This window comes from Hemitrygon akajei, chromosome 9 (assembly GCF_048418815.1).
Source record: "Hemitrygon akajei chromosome 9, sHemAka1.3, whole genome shotgun sequence".
In the NCBI taxonomy this organism is placed as follows: Eukaryota; Metazoa; Chordata; class Chondrichthyes; order Myliobatiformes; family Dasyatidae; genus Hemitrygon; species Hemitrygon akajei.
The window spans coordinates 109,699,635-109,717,048 of NC_133132.1; the positions used below are offsets into that span (position 1 = coordinate 109,699,635).

General features: G+C 41.9%; 1 protein-coding gene across 3 annotated transcripts in view; it reads right to left on the reverse strand.

Moving 5' to 3' along the window:
• arhgef10 (Rho guanine nucleotide exchange factor (GEF) 10) overlaps positions 1-17,414 on the reverse strand; it is a 204,024-nt gene that overhangs the window by 50,428 nt on the left and 136,182 nt on the right. For all 3 annotated transcript variants that reach the window (XM_073056767.1, XM_073056768.1, XM_073056766.1), the window contains exons 18-20: positions 15,991-16,166; positions 6,586-6,701; positions 3,190-3,317 (exon numbers count right to left, since the gene is read on the reverse strand). In XM_073056767.1, the coding sequence (XP_072912868.1) occupies positions 3,190-3,317; positions 6,586-6,701; positions 15,991-16,166 (420 nt within the window). The remainder of the gene's footprint in view (positions 1-3,189; positions 3,318-6,585; positions 6,702-15,990; positions 16,167-17,414) is intronic.

Below are 17,414 nucleotides of genomic sequence, written 5' to 3' on the forward strand. Positions count from 1 at the left end.
GTGCTGTAGGTTTTCTATGTTTTAACATCTATGGTAGACCTCAACCAATGGAGGACCCCAATATACTGACTTATATGTACTTCGATAATAGATATACTTTGAACTTCAAATTTTGACCAAGATGTCTATCCATATTAACCCCTTAAGCGTGCATTTGGCCCACCATTCCTCCAGACCTTTCCTGAATGCATTCCTGTCCAAATGATGTTTAAATGCTGTTATTGTGCCTGCTTCAACTTCTTCCTCTGGCAGCCCATTCCATACGCTGACCACTCTGGGTGAAGAAATTGTCTCTCAAATCCCCTTTTAGTCTTTCCCTTTTTACTTCAAACCAACAAACTCTAGTGTTAGTTAAACCTCCCTATCCATGGAAAAACTCTGTGACTATGTACCCCATCTATGCCTCTTGTGATTTTATAAAATCTGAGGTCACCCCTAAGCCTCTTATGTCCCAGCAAGAACAATCCCAGCCTGTCCAATGAATGCTTGATACTAAAGCTCTCCAGAGCAGACAACATTCTGCTGAACCTCTCCTGCACCTTCTCCCTAGCCCTATCATATCTTTTCCATAGTGTGGCGACCAGAACTGCACATTATACTTCAGATGTGGCTGGACCAATGTCCTGTTCAAATACCATATTTAAGTTTATTGTCATTGGCCGGATCAAAGGTGGTGACAAATGAGCATATCCTGTAAGAGGGAGACGGAAAATCTGACTGAGTGGTGCCACAACAACAACTTCTCACTTAATGTCAGCAAGACCAAGGAGCTGGTTATTGACTCGAGGAGAAGGAAACCAGAGATGCATGAACCAGTCCTCATCGGAGGATCAGAGGTGGAGAGAGTCAGCAACTTTATATTCCTCAGTGTTATCATTTCAGAGGATCTGTCCTTGGTCTAGCATGCACATAAGTGCTATTACCAAGAAAGCAAGGCAGCACCTCTACTTCCTTAGAAGTTTGCAAGGATTCAGCATGTCATCTAAAACTTTGAGAGACTTCACGTTCAGTGGAGAGTATATCAAGTGGCTGGTAAAGAAACACCAATGCCCTTGAACAGAAAAGCCTACAAAAAGTAGTGGATATAGCCCACTCCATCACGGGTCAAGTCCTCCCCACCACTGAGCACATCTACATGGAGTGCTGTCACAGGAAAGCAGCATCCATCATCAAGGACCCCCACCTTCCAGGCCATGCTCATTCTTGCCGATACCATCAGGAAGGAGGTACAGGAGTCTCATGACCCACAACACCAAGTTCAACAACAGTTAATATCCCTCAACCATTAAAATCTTGAACCAGAGGGGATAACTTCACTCACCCCATCACTGAACTCATCTCATGTCCTTGATAGTTATTGCTTATTCCCTTATTGTTACTTTATTTTAATTTTTCTTTTTGTATTTGCATTTTGTTGTCTTCTGCACTTTGCTTTGCTTATTTGTCTGTCTTGTTGGGTGTGGTCTTTCACTGATTCTTTTATTTCTGTTGTACTTACTTTTTCTGTTTTATTGAGATACAGCGCAGAATATGCTCTTCTGTCCTTCAAGCCATGATGCCCAGCAATTCCCCCAATTTTTCAATCCGAGCCTAATCACAGGACAATTTGCAATGATCAATTAACCTACCAGCAGGATTCGTCTTTGGACTGTGGAAGGAAACTGGAGCACCTGGAGGAAACCCATGTGGTCACGGGGAGAAATTACGAACTCCTTTCAGGCAATGACTAGAACTGAACCCGGGTCACTGGTACTGTAAAGTGTTGTGCCACACTCCTTTGTTCTGAATGTCCACACAAAAATGAATTGCAGGGTTGTATATGGTGACAGATATGTATCTTGATAATAAATTTACTTTGAACTTTGTGCCACATCTTCAGGGATTTATGAACTTGTACCTTGAGGCCCCTTTGAATATCAACATTTCTAAGGCCCCTGCCGTTTACTGTACATGTACATCAAACACTGATCTGGATTAAATTCAACTGGCCACAGCTCTTCCCAACTTTCTGATAGAACTATGTCCTTCTATATGTTTAGGAACCATCCTCACTATCTACAGTTTCACCAGCCTTCATGTCATCTGTAAACATACTAATCAGACATAGATGTTCTCAACCAAGCAATTATAGTATATAGATGATAAATAACAATTGTCCATGCACCAATACCTGGCATACACCATTGGTTACACACTTCCAGTCTGGAAACAATCCACCCACTACTCTCCTGTCACCTACCACCACACCGGTTTTAGATCTAGTTTATCAACACATGATGGATCCTGAGTGACTTAATTTTGGACCACACACACAGGTGGGACCTTGTCAAAAGTCCAGATTATACCACCTCTACTGCCTTGCCTTCAATACCTCCTCAAAAGACTTAATCAAACTTATGGGGCAGGATTTCCCACGCACAAAACCATACTGATTCTCCCACTCAATCCTTGCCATGATTATGAATTCTATCACGAAGAAAGCTTTCCAATAGTTCCCCCATAACTGATGTAAGGCTCACCAGCCTGTAGTTTCCTGGCTTATCCCGACCTCCCTTCTTGAAAACATGAACAACATCAGCTTCCCTCCAGTACCTAAAACTGGCTAGAGTGCCTAGTGGTTGTTCCATTCACGCTGCAGTCTGTAAGGAGTTTGTATTTCCCCAATCCAAAGATGTATAGATTAGTAGGTTAAGTAGTGGGTGTAATTAGGCAGCACAGGCTGATTGGGCTGGAAGGGCCTGTTACCGAGCTGTACATCTATAAAATCTTTAAAGAAGGCCAGACCCATTTCAACAACCCTTTTTTGTCCTGCTGCTTTGCTCCATATCTTCTATAAACCTCAAAGGGTACACGTGATCTTTGTAAAGAACACAGTTGATGAACTAGCTCGAGAAATAGGAAGTAAAAATAACACTCTCTCCGACCCTTTCAGAAGGCGAGCACCCAGTACCAACGGCTATTCTGAAATACCCTCACCCAAACAAATACAAATTTTAACCAGTATGTCTTCGAAAGGTTGACAACATTCAACATATACATTTGAAGGAAAATGATACAAAGATTATTTACGGACCAACCTTAAAAGAATCTATTACAAATTAATGAGGTGGCATTGCCAAAAGAAACATCTGAAAAGCAAAGAAACTCTAATCTGCCCAATATGAGACAATAAATCAGTGAAATACCAACTTGTCAGGTTTTCCAGGCAACTGAAGCTGAATTCTGCAGCGATCTGCAGCTCTAATTTCTTCTTCCTTTTTATATATAAGTTTCTGGAGACCTGCCGTCCAGTCTTGGCTCACAATCAGATTTAAATTCTGGAACAGACAAGAAAAGCCAGTGCTGAGAAAATGCTGTAAGTTTCCAAAGTGTCAAAGAAATAAGAATTTAATAGCAGATTTCCACTCCAGGCATAAACCTATCACTACTGCACTCCTCTTCAATCTGAACCTGACAAACATTTTTCTGTGGTAATGTACACACGATGTTGAAGGTTTGAGCTGATCACAGTTAGAGTGTTGTAAGTCTGTGGCTCAGACTCTGCTAATCCACTAGGGAAGTTAAAGGCTTAATGTCTGTGAATCCACAAGTCCACTGGAAGCTGGAGGTTGGAGTACAGTTTGGGTGGGTAGGGGGAAGGGAAGGGGCTTATATCACTTTTGTTGTTTTGTTGCTGGTTGTGTTCTGTGATGTTCTGCTGAACATTGTGGGCATGTTATGTTGGTGCCAGAGTGTGTAGGAACACTTATGGACTGCTCCCCAGCACATCCTTAGGGTGCGTTAGTTTTTACCACAAACAGTGAATCTCACTGTATGTACACATGATAAATAAGTGAATCTGATTCTGAATCTTTTTATTAGCAACCGACTATGTTACACCATATTCTTAAAACCTAATATAAAACAATACCACTACAACTAACTCCAAAATAACGTCTGACAGAACAAGACTTACATCGATCCACGAGGTTGATGACTAACAGCTTGTTCATTGCATGAAACTAGCCTCCATATTGATGCACTATCAATTACTCCAAAAGACTGGAAGTAGAGTAAATACTGAAAGGCTTTTATTAACAGTAAAATGGATGCACGTCCATGCTGTATGTCTGTCCTGGACTGTGGGAGGAGCAGTGACACAATCGCCTTTATTCAGGGGTCTGTGGGAGGAGCCACAGGAGCAGTCAGCAGAGGGACGTGTCCAGGCGTGTCCAGACAGATAACCCAGTTACAACCTATATACATGGATTACCACACATACCTTGGACGGAGGTGGGGAGATGTGAGCCATCCATTTTCAAGTTTGCTGATGACACCACTGTTGTAGACCAAATCAAAGATGGTGACGAATCAGCACATGGGACGGAGATTGAAAATCTGGCTGAGTGATAGCACCACAACAACCTCTTACTCAATGTCAGCACTACCAAGGAGCTGATTACTGACAGTCCTCATCAGAGGATCAGAAGTGGAGAGGGTCAGCAACTTTAAATTCCTCAGTGTTACAATTTCAGGAACTTGTCCTGGGCCCAGCACCTAAGTGCAATTTCAAAGAAAGCACAGCAGCACCTCCACTTCCTTAAGAGTTGGCAAAGATTCAGCACAACATTTAAAACATTGACAATCTCCTATAGATGAGTGGTGGAGAGTATATTCACTGGCTGCACCACAGTCTGGTATGGAAACACCAATGCCCTTGAACAGAAAATCCTACAAGTACTGGATAATGCCCAGTCCATCATCAGTAAAGACCTCCCCACCATTGAGCACATCTACATAGAGAGTTGTTGCAGGAAAGCAGCATTCATCATCAGGAGGAAGTTGCAGGAGCCTCAGGACTCAGTCCACTAGGTTCAGGAACAGTTATTACCACACTACCATCAGGATCTTGAACCAAGGGGGATAACTTCACTCACCCCCATCACTGAAATTTTCCCATAGCCTATGGACACACTTACCATATTTGTTTTGATATTTTTTACTTCTTTATTTATTTCTATCTTTTTGTATTTGCACAGTTTGTTGACTTTTGCACACTAGTTGAATGCCCAGTTGGTGTGGTCTTTCATTGATTCTACCATGGATTGACTGAGTATGCTGCAAGAAAATGAATCTCAGGGCTGCATGTGCTGACATATATGTACTTTAATAATGAACTCACTTTGAACTTTGAGATGGAGACACGGCGAGAAGTAAAGGGATAAAATTCCACGGTTGGGCTTCCTCTGATCTGAAGACGATTAGAGACTAAAGGAGACCTCGGAGACTTGACACAGCAAACCGTGAAGGGGTTTGTATATATAATGGGAATTTTGAAGTCATGCCAGTGTTTAATAGTTTCCAGTCATCGGGTCTTGGACTTTAGATGAATGAGGAGCAGCTAATCAAAAAGAGGCTCGACAGGGTGTAGATGGTGAAATGCTTTCACCGGTAAGAATCCTGAACAAGGGGACAACGTTTCTAGATTGAACATTTAAACTGGAGACAGATAGAAACTTCCTTTCAGGGTGTTGGTGAATCCACTCAGGAATTTGCAGAGTCCATAATCTAATAATCAATTAGATTATTTAAGGTGGAGATAGATGCATTTTTAAAAGATCAGGGAACTGAGGTCCAGATTATTCAAAAGGAGGCAAACAAAAATGGAGACCAATGAAACAGCTCCTTTAGATTTTGTACTGGATGTCCCAAAAAACAATACACTAGGGGAACTCAGCAGATCAGGCAGCATCTATGGAGGGGAGTAGAAAGAGAGAGAGGGGATGGTGGGAGAGGGGATGGTGGATGAAGGAGGGAGAGGTGGAGAAGGGAGAATGGGGAGGAAGGAGGGAGAAGATGGGCAGTGAGAGGGGGAGGGAGGAGTGAGGGAGGGGGAGGGGGCAAGGGGAAGGAGGAGGGAGTGAGAGGGGGTGAGGGGAGTGAGAGGGGGTGAGGGAGGTGGGGTGAGAAGGAGGGGGTAGAGGGGGAGAAGGGGGTGGGGAGGGGAGGGGAGAAGGGGAGGGGGAGAGGGAAAAAGGGATTATGAGGGGAAGAGGGAGAGGGTGGAGAAGGGGAAAGGGATTATGAGAGGACAGGGCAGAGCAGGGAGGAGGTGGTGCAAGGCAGAGGCCGAGGACAGACTGGTTGGTGTGGAAATGGGGAAAGGGATTTCAAAATGACATGCAGCCAGGAACTCAATTCCTCTAGACGTCGATGCACCCACACAATGTATCACACACAGCACTTATTTAATTAACTTATTAATTAACTTATCATTCAATTTATTTATTTAATTTTATTTATTTTATTATTTAACTTATTATTGAATTAACTTATTAATTAACTTATTTATAATGTAATATTTTTGTTTAAGTTAATTGCATGCAGTAAAGCTTAGCACAGGCAAACAGTTAACAGCTTGGTGTCAGAGTGACAAAATCTTGGTTGTGGCAGAGCTGGGGATGGTCACTGTGGACATCTGTGTTCTGAAAATCAGTCACCCAGTCTCGGTTAAGTGTGCCAATGTCACTGAGAAGATGACCATGAAAATGCCTTGGGTTGCAGAAAAAAAAACATTTTGAGAGAAAGAATAAAGTTCTACTGTACCTGATAATTTCCTTTCAAAGTAGCAACCAGCTGAGAAATCTGGCCAACCACACTTAAGTCATGCATGAGGTTCTCCAGGTCCTGATACAGTTGGCATGGTCCCATGTACAGCTTATCTGGAAGAATGAAATAGAAATATGTTTGTGACAGAGACCATGGAGGACACTAGAACATCCCACTGAAGGCAACAGAGCCTGGCTATGGATGGCTAGACAACATGGTTCAGAACAGATAGTTTTTTTATTTTTCCATGGACTGAAGTCACAATGTCATTGTATTGAAAATAAATTATACACAGGTTCACCAGTCTCTCAAGCTTCTTCTGTCTGTAAATTGAAGACCAATTTGTATGTTAACTTTCTCTTGGTTCTATAACACTTCCTACCTTTGTATAACGTATATGCAGAGGGTCCTTTGGCACTCTGCCTCCATAGGAGGATCACCATCCTACAACATCTGAATGTCCATGGTCCAAGAATGGTTGGTTCAGGGACCCGGATACTGAGGTTGGCTGATGGACATACATAGAACAGTACAGTACAGGAACAGGCCCTTCATTCCACGAGGTTTGTACTTAGCATGATGCCAAGACATGGTTCTCCTTGTGGGACAGAAATAAGTCTGGTACAGCATAGTTTAGAACTCCCTAATGAAAAGCAACAAAGGCATTGAGATTCCCATCAGAGTGATTAAAACCCCGCTGACTTAATGATGGAATCACACACCTTTACAAAATAACACTGCTCTGCAGAGAAAGCAGCAGCAGCCTGGTTAACACAGAATGCCAGGGACAATTCAGTGGAACTGACACCAGTGTCTGGGTGGCCATTACTACATACTTGAGAAGACCTTGCTTGAGCAAACCCAAACTGGTGATAGTGATGGAGCTAGAGAGCTCATTACATCAGGGCTTCCCCATCACTCACTTCAACAAGGTTCAATAAGGGGGCAGCACAGCAGACTAGTGGTTGTGCACACTTGAGTCTCAGTGCTGGCAAGAGCAAAGAGATGATTGTGGACTTTAGGAAGGTGCAGACTGACTACTCCTCATAGTGCATAAATGGCTTTTCCGTGGAGAGAGCTAAGAGGACTAACTTTCTGGCCTTCTAATTTGCCTTGCAATAACAGAATTGCAAGGCATCTGACCACAACTCCCAACAAAGAATTGTGAGGACTGCTAAGAGGATCACTGGGGTCTCCCTTGCACCCATCACAGATATTTATCAGGAGCGCTATGCAAGCAGGGCCCTTACATTGTCAGTGATCCCTCACATCTGTCCAAACCCCTACCAATAGGCAGGAGGTACTGTAGCATTGGGACAAGGACTGCTAGGATGAGAAACAGTTTCTTCCCTAAAGGTCATGAGACTACTGAACTCTCTGCCTCCAGACAGGTCTCATCACATACGAAGTGGCAGTAGCATGATATGATTTACTTGTGTCGTAAAATGTACTTTATTATTTGTTAATTTATTTGTAGTAACATCACTTTATGTGTTGTATGCAAGTTATATATGGAGTATTATGTACCTTCATCCGTATGAACATTGCTTCATTCAGTGGTATCAGACAGATGGTTGATTGACAATAAACTGGAACCTGAACTTGTAACACTATTACAGTACCACTGACCCCGTTTCAATTCTGGAGCTGTCTGTAAGGAATCTGTACATTCTCCCCGTGACCGCCTGGGTTTCCACTGAGTGCTTGTGTTTTCTTCTACATTCCAAAGATGTACTGGCTGGAATTAGTGAGTTGTGGGCATGCTATGTTGACACCAGAAGCATGGAGACAATTGCATGCTCACCCCTAGCAAAATCCTGGCTGATTTAATTTGATGCAAATAATGCATTAAACACGTGCGCGTGCAGGTCAGGCCCATGCATTAATGGAGATGAATAAACAGTGGGCATTTTGGGCCAACCCTTCTTCAGGACTGGAAAGGAAGGGGGAAAACACCAGAATAAAAAGGTGTGGGAAGGGGAAGAAAGACAGCTAGAAGCTGTCAACTGAAGCCAGGTGGGTAGGAAAGGTAGAGGGCCAGACAGGAAGGAATCCGATAGGAGAGGAGAGTGGACCATAGGAGAAAGCAAAGGTTGAGGAGATCCAGGCGGTGGTGATAGTTAGGTAAAAAGAGGTAAGAGGCCAGAGTGAGGAATAGAAGAACAGGGGAAGAGAATTTTTTTTTAATATAAACAGGAGAAATCGATATTCATGCCATCAGGTTGGAGGCTATTCAGACAGAACATAAAGTGCTGTTCCTCCACCCTGAGGGCAGCCTCATCGTGCCCAAGAGGAAAACGTGGACTAACGAGTTGGAACAGAAATGGGTATTAAAATATTTGGCCACTGGGAAGCTATGCTTTTGGCAGTTGTACCAACCTTTGTCAAGGTGCTCAATAAAACAGTCCTCCAATTTATAACGGGTCTCACCAATGTATAGGATAAATATGTCAGGACATTTAAAGGTCAAGGAGGAGGAAGTGTTGGACCTGCTAATGAGCATTAAGCTGGATGTCCTCAGGTTATTGAAGGAGGCAAGAGATGAGATTGTTGGGCCCTTGACCAGGTGAATTTAAGGGCAGGGTGGAAGTTGGATGCAAAGTTGATGAAATTGAGGAGCTCAGCATGGGTGCATGAAGCAGCACCAATGCAATTGTCAATGTAGTGAAGGAAGAATAGGGGAGCATTACAGGGGAAGGCTTGGAACAACCCTAAAGTCTGGGGAAAATGGGAAAAGCTGAAGGAAAATTGTTAAGGGTGATGACCTATTCTACTAGACGGAGGAGGGTGGTGGTGCAGGGTAACTGGTTGGCTTTTATATCGAGAAAGAAGCAGAGAGCGGAGAAGCATGATGGGGGTCCTGATCAAGGGTCTCGGCCCAAAATATTGACTGTTTACTCTATGTTGCCTACCGAGTTCCTCCAGCAGTTTGTGTGTGTTGCTCCAGGGGACAGAAGCATTTCAGTCTGATTTTATAAATAAAGCCAATCTTAATCTTTACTGTGGGATAATTGTTCAATTCCATCCACACATTTAAAAAAAACTTCCCTTTTAAATAACTTCAAAATAATGTTGCATTTCACGCAACAGAATAATGACTTGAGACTGAAAGGTTCCATTTTTGTTATTGTTATATCAACTTCAAAAACATGATAAAACATTGGGAAACTTTACTATCTGACAAGATGTTAATGGGAGTGAAGGTGAGGTATTTCTCACGTCAGCCATACAATCAAACAATTTGTCATAGCACCACAGAAATATATGTTCTCAATGAATAACTTCAGTACAGACCATGTATGGGACTGTCTCTTCAATTTACCCAAATAAGTTTCAACCTCATTAACTATTTTGATCCTTCCACAACTCCAACATCTATGACTTTATCATTTCCTGCCAGTCACCTAGTGTACAGACACTCCTGTGCCTCGTGTCACTTCAAAGACATACAATCAATCTATGCTTATGTTATCTTATGTATTTACATTTATTGTGTTTTATTATTCTTGTATTTTTTAAATCTTATTGTGTTTTTTAGCTGCATTGGATCTAGAGTAGCAACTATTTCATTCTCCTTTACACTTGTGCTCTGGAAATTACATTAAACAATCTTGAATCTTCATTCTTGAACTATTTAATGCAGGGTCTGAACTTGTGGTGACAAGGCCCATATACTCGCTGTGCCTTGCATGGTAATTGATAGAGTGCACAAAGAAACGACTGTTTTACTTGCAATCCTGTCCGTAATAACAAATTGGCCATTTATTACATAGAATACAAAAGAGCTTATAGCAAGAAGGAGATTTATCAAAGGTTTTCTTCCCCAACTGTAAACACAGGATGTGTTTCTTCATCCTTAAAGCAACAAAAATAACTGAGCAGAGACGGGAGAACTTGCTCAGAGTGAGTGTCAGTTTGCTGGAGAATATCGGGCCCTCACGATGCAAATTAGGACTACATTTCAGTGACCACATTATCATGTAACTCATGCACCTATAAAAGTGGCCACTGAGTGTAAGTTTGTGGCCCTTTGCTGCTGTGGCTCATCTACTTCAAAGTGCCACGTGTTGTGCATTCAGAGACACTCTTCTACACAACACTATAATTATTGTCGCCATCCTGACAGCTTGAACTAGTCTGGCCATTCTCCTCTGACCACTCTCAATAATAAGGCATTTTTGCCTACAGAACTGCTGCTCACTGGATGCCTTTTTGTGTTTTTTTGCACCATTCTCTGTAAACTCTAGAGACTGTAGTATGTGAAAATCCCAGGAGATCAGCAGTTTTTGAGATACTCAGATCACCCCATCTGACACCAGCAATCATTCCACAGTCAAAGTAATGCAGATCACAGTGCTTCCCCACTCTGATTTGGTCTGAACAACTGAATCTCATGACCATGTCTGCATGCTTTTATGCACTGAGTTGCTGACATGCTTGGCTGATTAGATATTTGCATTAACGAACAGACATACAGGTGTAGCTAATAAAGAGGTCACTGAGTATAATATTAACAAGCTTCATTATAGCGTTTACATTATGCATTTAAAAAATAAAACTAAGTATTTAAATCTCAACCAGTTAATGTTATGACTTTATTTGCACAATGTAATGCAAAGTGGTTTCACAACACTTACCAAATCTTTCTTTCTGTTTTACATTCACAATTATATAACTGAGATTTAAAAAAAAACTGGTTGATGTAAACATGAGTTGAGAGTTAAGGGGCAAAAGTTTAGGGGTAACACGAGGGGGAACTTCTTTACTCAGAGAGCGGTAGCTGTGTGGACCGAGCTTCCAGTAGTAGTAGTAGAGGCAAGTTCGATTTTGTCATTAAAAAAAAAAATTGGATAGGTATATGGACAGGAAAGGAATGGAGGGTTATGGGCTGAGTGCAGGTAGGTGGGACTGGATGAGAGTAAGCGTTCGGCATGGACTAGAAGGGCTGAGATGGCCCATTTCCGTGCTGTAATTGTTATATGTTGTTATATGTTAAATTGCATGCAACCAGGAGAAATAATAAATATAGTTACAGAGATTAAATAAATTATGTTAATAGGACTGTATAAATCATAAGGGGTAGAAATAGAGTAAAAGCAGACAGGCTTTTTCCTGAGCTTGAATTTGGGTGAGACTAGAACAGAGCTTATAAGTAAAGAGTGAAAGGTGAAATATTTAAGGGGAACTTCTTCACTCAGAGGGTGGTGCAAGTGCAGAATGAGGTGCCAGTGAAAGTGGTGGAGGTGGGTTCGACTGTCAGATTTAAGATTAGTTTGGACAAGTACATGGATGGGAGAAGTATGGAGGGATATGATCCAGGTATGGGTTGATGGGATTACGTAGAGTAATGGTTCAGCATGGACTAGATGGATTGATGGGCTTTTTTTGTGCTGTAGTGCTCTATGACTTAATAATTAAAAGGGAAGCAAAGGTTTGTCTGAATAGCTGCATTCTTCACAACTTTGTGAAAAGAGTTGTCTATCACACCATGCAATGTATACCTGAGGGTACTTGGTATACTGAAATTCTGCAAAAGGCTTCCTCAGAGTGAATATGCTGCATTCCATTGTACTAGAACTCTTGATTTGCTTCTGGTCCTGACAAGAGTGATTCATTGGCAGTCAACAGCTCATCTGTCAAGTTTGTTTTATTTTATCATAAACTTGGAAGTGAAAGGGAATAAAACAAATGAGTTGGCACAATGGATCCAGGAATATGCTGTGTCTGACTGTAAATACTTCCTGTTAGAAATGACCTTAAAAAATAGAAGCATAACAGTCTGAAATTAACTTCATGGAGCATTTCTTAGTTTGAATGAAATAAACCATCTCTTTAAATTCCATTGATAACATAAAATTGGCAAAATCCATTAATAAGACATTGTGACATTCAATAAGTGGAATGACAGAGCCAATTTTATTTTATAATTCATTACAGGAAAATTTCAACAAGATTCACTGTTAAAGACATTAATTTGAAAGGCAGCACTAATTACAGTATAGTTTCCTCTACCACGGAGAAACCATACCCTGACTGGGCGGCCCATTTTGTCAGGGTCCTGTGATTAACCTGCAGGAGTGACCCAGAGCTTTCAGTACAGGGCAGTTTAATTCTCCACCCAACCCCCACTCTGACCTGACTGTACCCTGCACTACTGTTCTATTGAGGAGTAGCATCTGTGTGTAGACCCACTGCAGACTTCCTGTATGTCTACGAGTTGAAGTAATTTGTTCTCTCCCTGTTCATATCAGAACTGACCAGTTATGTTGGACATCAGCGCTTCTCTGACCATACCACTGCTAATCAACTGGAAATTTCCTACTAATTGGCATTTCACTACTTTGCATTTCTATTTAGAAGATGGACCCAATTTCCCTCGGGATCAATAAAGTATGTCTGTTTGTCTGGAAGGTTACAGCACAATACAGGCCCTTCAGCCCACAATATTGTGATGACCCTTTAAACTACTCTAAAATCAATCTAACCCTTTCTTCCCACAAAGCCCTCATTTTTCTATCATTGATGTGCCTTTCTAAGAGTCTGGTTAATATCCCTAATGTAGCTGCTCTACCACCGTGCCTGACAGGGCATTCCACCCAACCATCATTTTCTGTGGAAAAGCTACTTCTGACATATTTGCGCTTTTTTTTCAAACACCTTAACGTATTGCCCCCTTGTATTAGCCAATTAACCCCTGGGAAAACACAGAACATAAGATAGCGCAGCACAGTAAGAGCCCTTCAGCCCACAATGTTGTGCCAACGTTTTACCCTGTTCCATGATCAATAATCTGTTTAATTACAATTATTTCTCAACAAAGGTAACTACAATGGGGTGAGAGAGGAAATGGCTAGCACAGACTGGGAACATAAGTTACATAGACAGTTGAGGAACAGTGGATGACTTTCAAGGAGATCTTTCACAATACTCAACAAAAGTATATTCCAGTTAAAACAAGGACAGTCAGGATGGGGAGAGGAGGCTCTGGATAACTAGGAGCATTTAATGACTTGAAAAGCAACAAAGAACAACTAAGCAAGAAATAAGGCAAGGGAAGATACATTATGAAAGACAACTGGCACAAAATACAAAGAAAGTAACATTTTTAATGATTATATAAAGCGGAAGACGGTGGCTAAAATGAAAATATGTCCCTTGGACGATAACAGAGAGAAATTAACATTGGGTAATGTGGAAATAGTTGAGTTTCTGAAGAACCATTTTGTGTTGAGCTTCACTGTGGGAAGACAAGTTTAATGTACCAAAGAGTGATGTTCTGGATGCAATGGGAGTGTAGAACGAGCTGCCAATGGAAGTGGTAGATTCGAGCTTGATTTCAACTTTTAAGAGAAATTTAGATAGGTACATGGATGTGAGGGGTATGGAGGGCTATGGTTCATATCTAGTCAATAGGATTAGGTAGACCAATAGTTTGGCATGGACTAGATGGGTCAAATGGCCTGCTTCAGTGTTGTAGTGCTCTATGACATTCACTGTCACTTTGTTGTAGCCTTGACCCATCCTGGAGTTGGCTCTACCTGGCACAACAGCTGTGTGTAGATCTGCTGCATCTGCATTCCTGGTGAGGGACAGATCTCCCCAACTCCATACAAGCTCATAGGCAACACGAGTGAATCTGCAGATGCTGGAAATAAATAAAAACACAAAATGCTGGCAGAACTCAGCAGGCCAGACAGCATCAATGATGTGCATTTTGTGTTTTTATCCATACGAGCTCATGTTTTAACAATTCAGTGCACAGAGGCAGAACCAACATTAGCTGAAAGGAAAGACTGACACTGATTGACAGACTTCATGTGCTCTAATTTTACATGTAACGGGGGGTTTCTTTTTTTTTTGTTACTGTGTATGTAATCAAAATGGCGTCTTTGTTTTGTTAAAAGTAGGAATGCTGGCGCCTGTGTTAATAGTAGGAATGCTAGCGTCTTTGTTATGATAAGTGCTGGAAACTTGTTTGGGACTGTAAACTGATTGTTGGCGGGGATTTTGGGGAGTCGGCGCGAGGGAGTGAGAGAGAGAGGACGGGATGCTGGAAGCTGGGCGACGGTCCCCGGCCCAAGGTTTTCGGTGATGAGAGAAGACGGAGACAGAGGAGTGTGGAGCGTCTGGTTGACCACCGTGGGGGTCCCAGGAGGCGGGTTGAGGAAGTCGGAGGGGATCGAATGGTGGCCAGAAGACTTCAGTAATTGAGCTCCAACGGTTGTGCACGAAGTGGTTTGGACTTTGATAAGTTTGGCGCCTTTTCTTTTTTTCTCTTATTCATATATACTGTATCGTTAGTAATCGCTTAGTTATAGTAATCTTTATAAATTGTACTCATTTAATCGCATAAGGTGTACTGTCTGTTTTTTGGGTGAGGCGGGGACATCACACAGCATCCACACCAGCTGATTACCCAGTTTGGCGGGGCCGAAGGCTGCTCCCCCTAGACTAGAACGAGTTTGAGCGATGCCTGAGGCGACCCAGGGGTTACATACATCTGGGCAAAAGTTTGTCAACACTGTTCTTAAAGGGTGAAACAAGCACAGGCTGGGCAACATTATAACAACTAAATTTCACTGAACAAGCAGATTAAACCAACATATTTTAATCTCCTTATTGGTAATCTGCATTCACAAAGCAGACTACACCTTATACTGATGAGGTCCCAATTGTCTATTATTCTGTACATTCTATGTGGAGTAGGTTTACACATCAGTTATACACACCATGGCCACTTTATTATCTACACTGTACACCTGCTCACCAATGCAAATATCTAATCAGCCAACTATGTGGCAACAACTCAGTATAGAGAAGCATGCAGACATAGTCAAGAGCTTCAGTTGTTGTTCAGACCAAATGCCCGAATGGGAAAGAAATGTGATCAAACTGACTTTGACTGTAGAATGGTCATTGGTGCCAGATGGGGTGATTTGAGTATCTCAGAAACTGCTGATCTCCTGGGATTTTCTATGCACAACAGTCTCTAGAGCTTACAATGAATGGGTTGAGAAACACAAAGAAAACGTCCAGTGAGTGGCAGTTCTGTGGATGAAAATGCTTTGTTTAATGTATCATAGCAGAATGGCCAGACTGTTTCAAGTTGAGAGGAAGATGACACTAACTCATTAACCATGCATTACAACAGTAGTGTGCAGAAGAACATCTCTGAATACACGTCAAACCTTGAAATGGATGGGCTACAGCAGCAGAAGACCACAAAAATACACTCCAAGACCACTTTAATAGCAACCGGAGATAACTAATAAAGTGGTCACAGAGTGTTTGTTCTATGTGTTCATGAGTTATACAATATATTCTATGTGGCGTAGGTTTATATAGCAGTGAGTAGGATATCAGTCACCAGGCAGAAGAATCGAAGCTGGAAAGTGGACTTACTTGGCTTTGTGCTAATTACAATCTTTTCTCCAGGGTGTGGTGGCACAAAACGATTCTTCTCTGCCAGATCCTCACTGTTCCTGAACTCAACCACTTCGACCTGCTTCAGCGGGACGCTCCACTTCAGTAAGTACCTCAGTCCCGAAGACACTGCCCCACTGCTATCGTGCTGTGGTCTGAAATGAAACTGGGTGAGTCAACACAAAGGCAGGTACCACTGCTGAACAGTCTTGTTAAAAGAGAGACTGAACCGTGCTATGTCTGTAGTTCTCTGAAAGAGGCTGCACAGGTCAATGGAGCAGTAAAGAAAGTGGATGGCACGCTTGCCTTTATTAGCTGAGGCACGGAGTTCATTGTGTATGGTCAGCACAGATGCTTTAATATTTTATATTTATAGTGCTTTTCTTCTTGTCTTTTTATTGTGTTCTTTATGCTGGATCGGATCTCGAGTAACAATCAGTTCATTCTCCTTTACCCTCGTGTATTGGAAATGGCATTAAACAATTCTGAATCTTGAATGTCATTGATTGAAAGGCCTGTTCCTGTGCTGTAACATTTTATATCATCTTACACACATCCAAATCACCGAAGCCACATATAGACACACACTGGCTACATGAATTCCAGCTGTATACTATACTATTAGATAGATAGATCTATCTATCTATCCCTTAGATAAATTTTTCCAGTTCACAATGATTTCATGAAAATACAGATCACTGCAGATACCGCTATAAACTTTACTATGAAATTCTGGAAGAGAAAAGCAACATGACTAACCATGACAATCTCAAGTCACCAAGTGGACCACTACAGGTCTTTTGAATTTATTTCAGTTTCAAATAAAACTGGAGGGGATCAAATATCCTCACCGGGAGGTTTGCTAATGCTACTCAGGAGGAATTAAACTAGAGTGGCAGGGGAATGGGAACTAGAGCAGCAGTGCAAGAAGTGGCAGGGTTGGGGCAAGAAGATAGCATAAGATGTAAGATATAGGAGCAGAAGTAGGTCATTTGGCCCATCAAGTCTGCTCCGCCATTAAATCATGGCTGATCCAATCCCTCCAGTCATTCTCCTCCCCTGCCTTCACCCTATATACCCTTTGAAGCCCTGGCTAATCAAAAACCCATCTATCTCTGCAGTAAATACACCTGATGACTTGGCCTCCACAGCCACTCGTAGGAACAAATTCCACAGATTTACCACCCTCTGACTAAAGTAATTTTTCTGCATCTCTGTTCTAAATGTTTGTAATATTGATAAATGATCTGAATGATGGGGTGGTAAATTGGATTAGTAAGTATGCTGATGATACTAAGGTAGGAGGCGTTGTGGATAATGAGGTGGGTTTTCAAAGCTTGCAGGGAGATTTATGCTGGTTAGAAGAATGGGCTGAACGTTGGCAGATGGAGTTTAATGCTGAG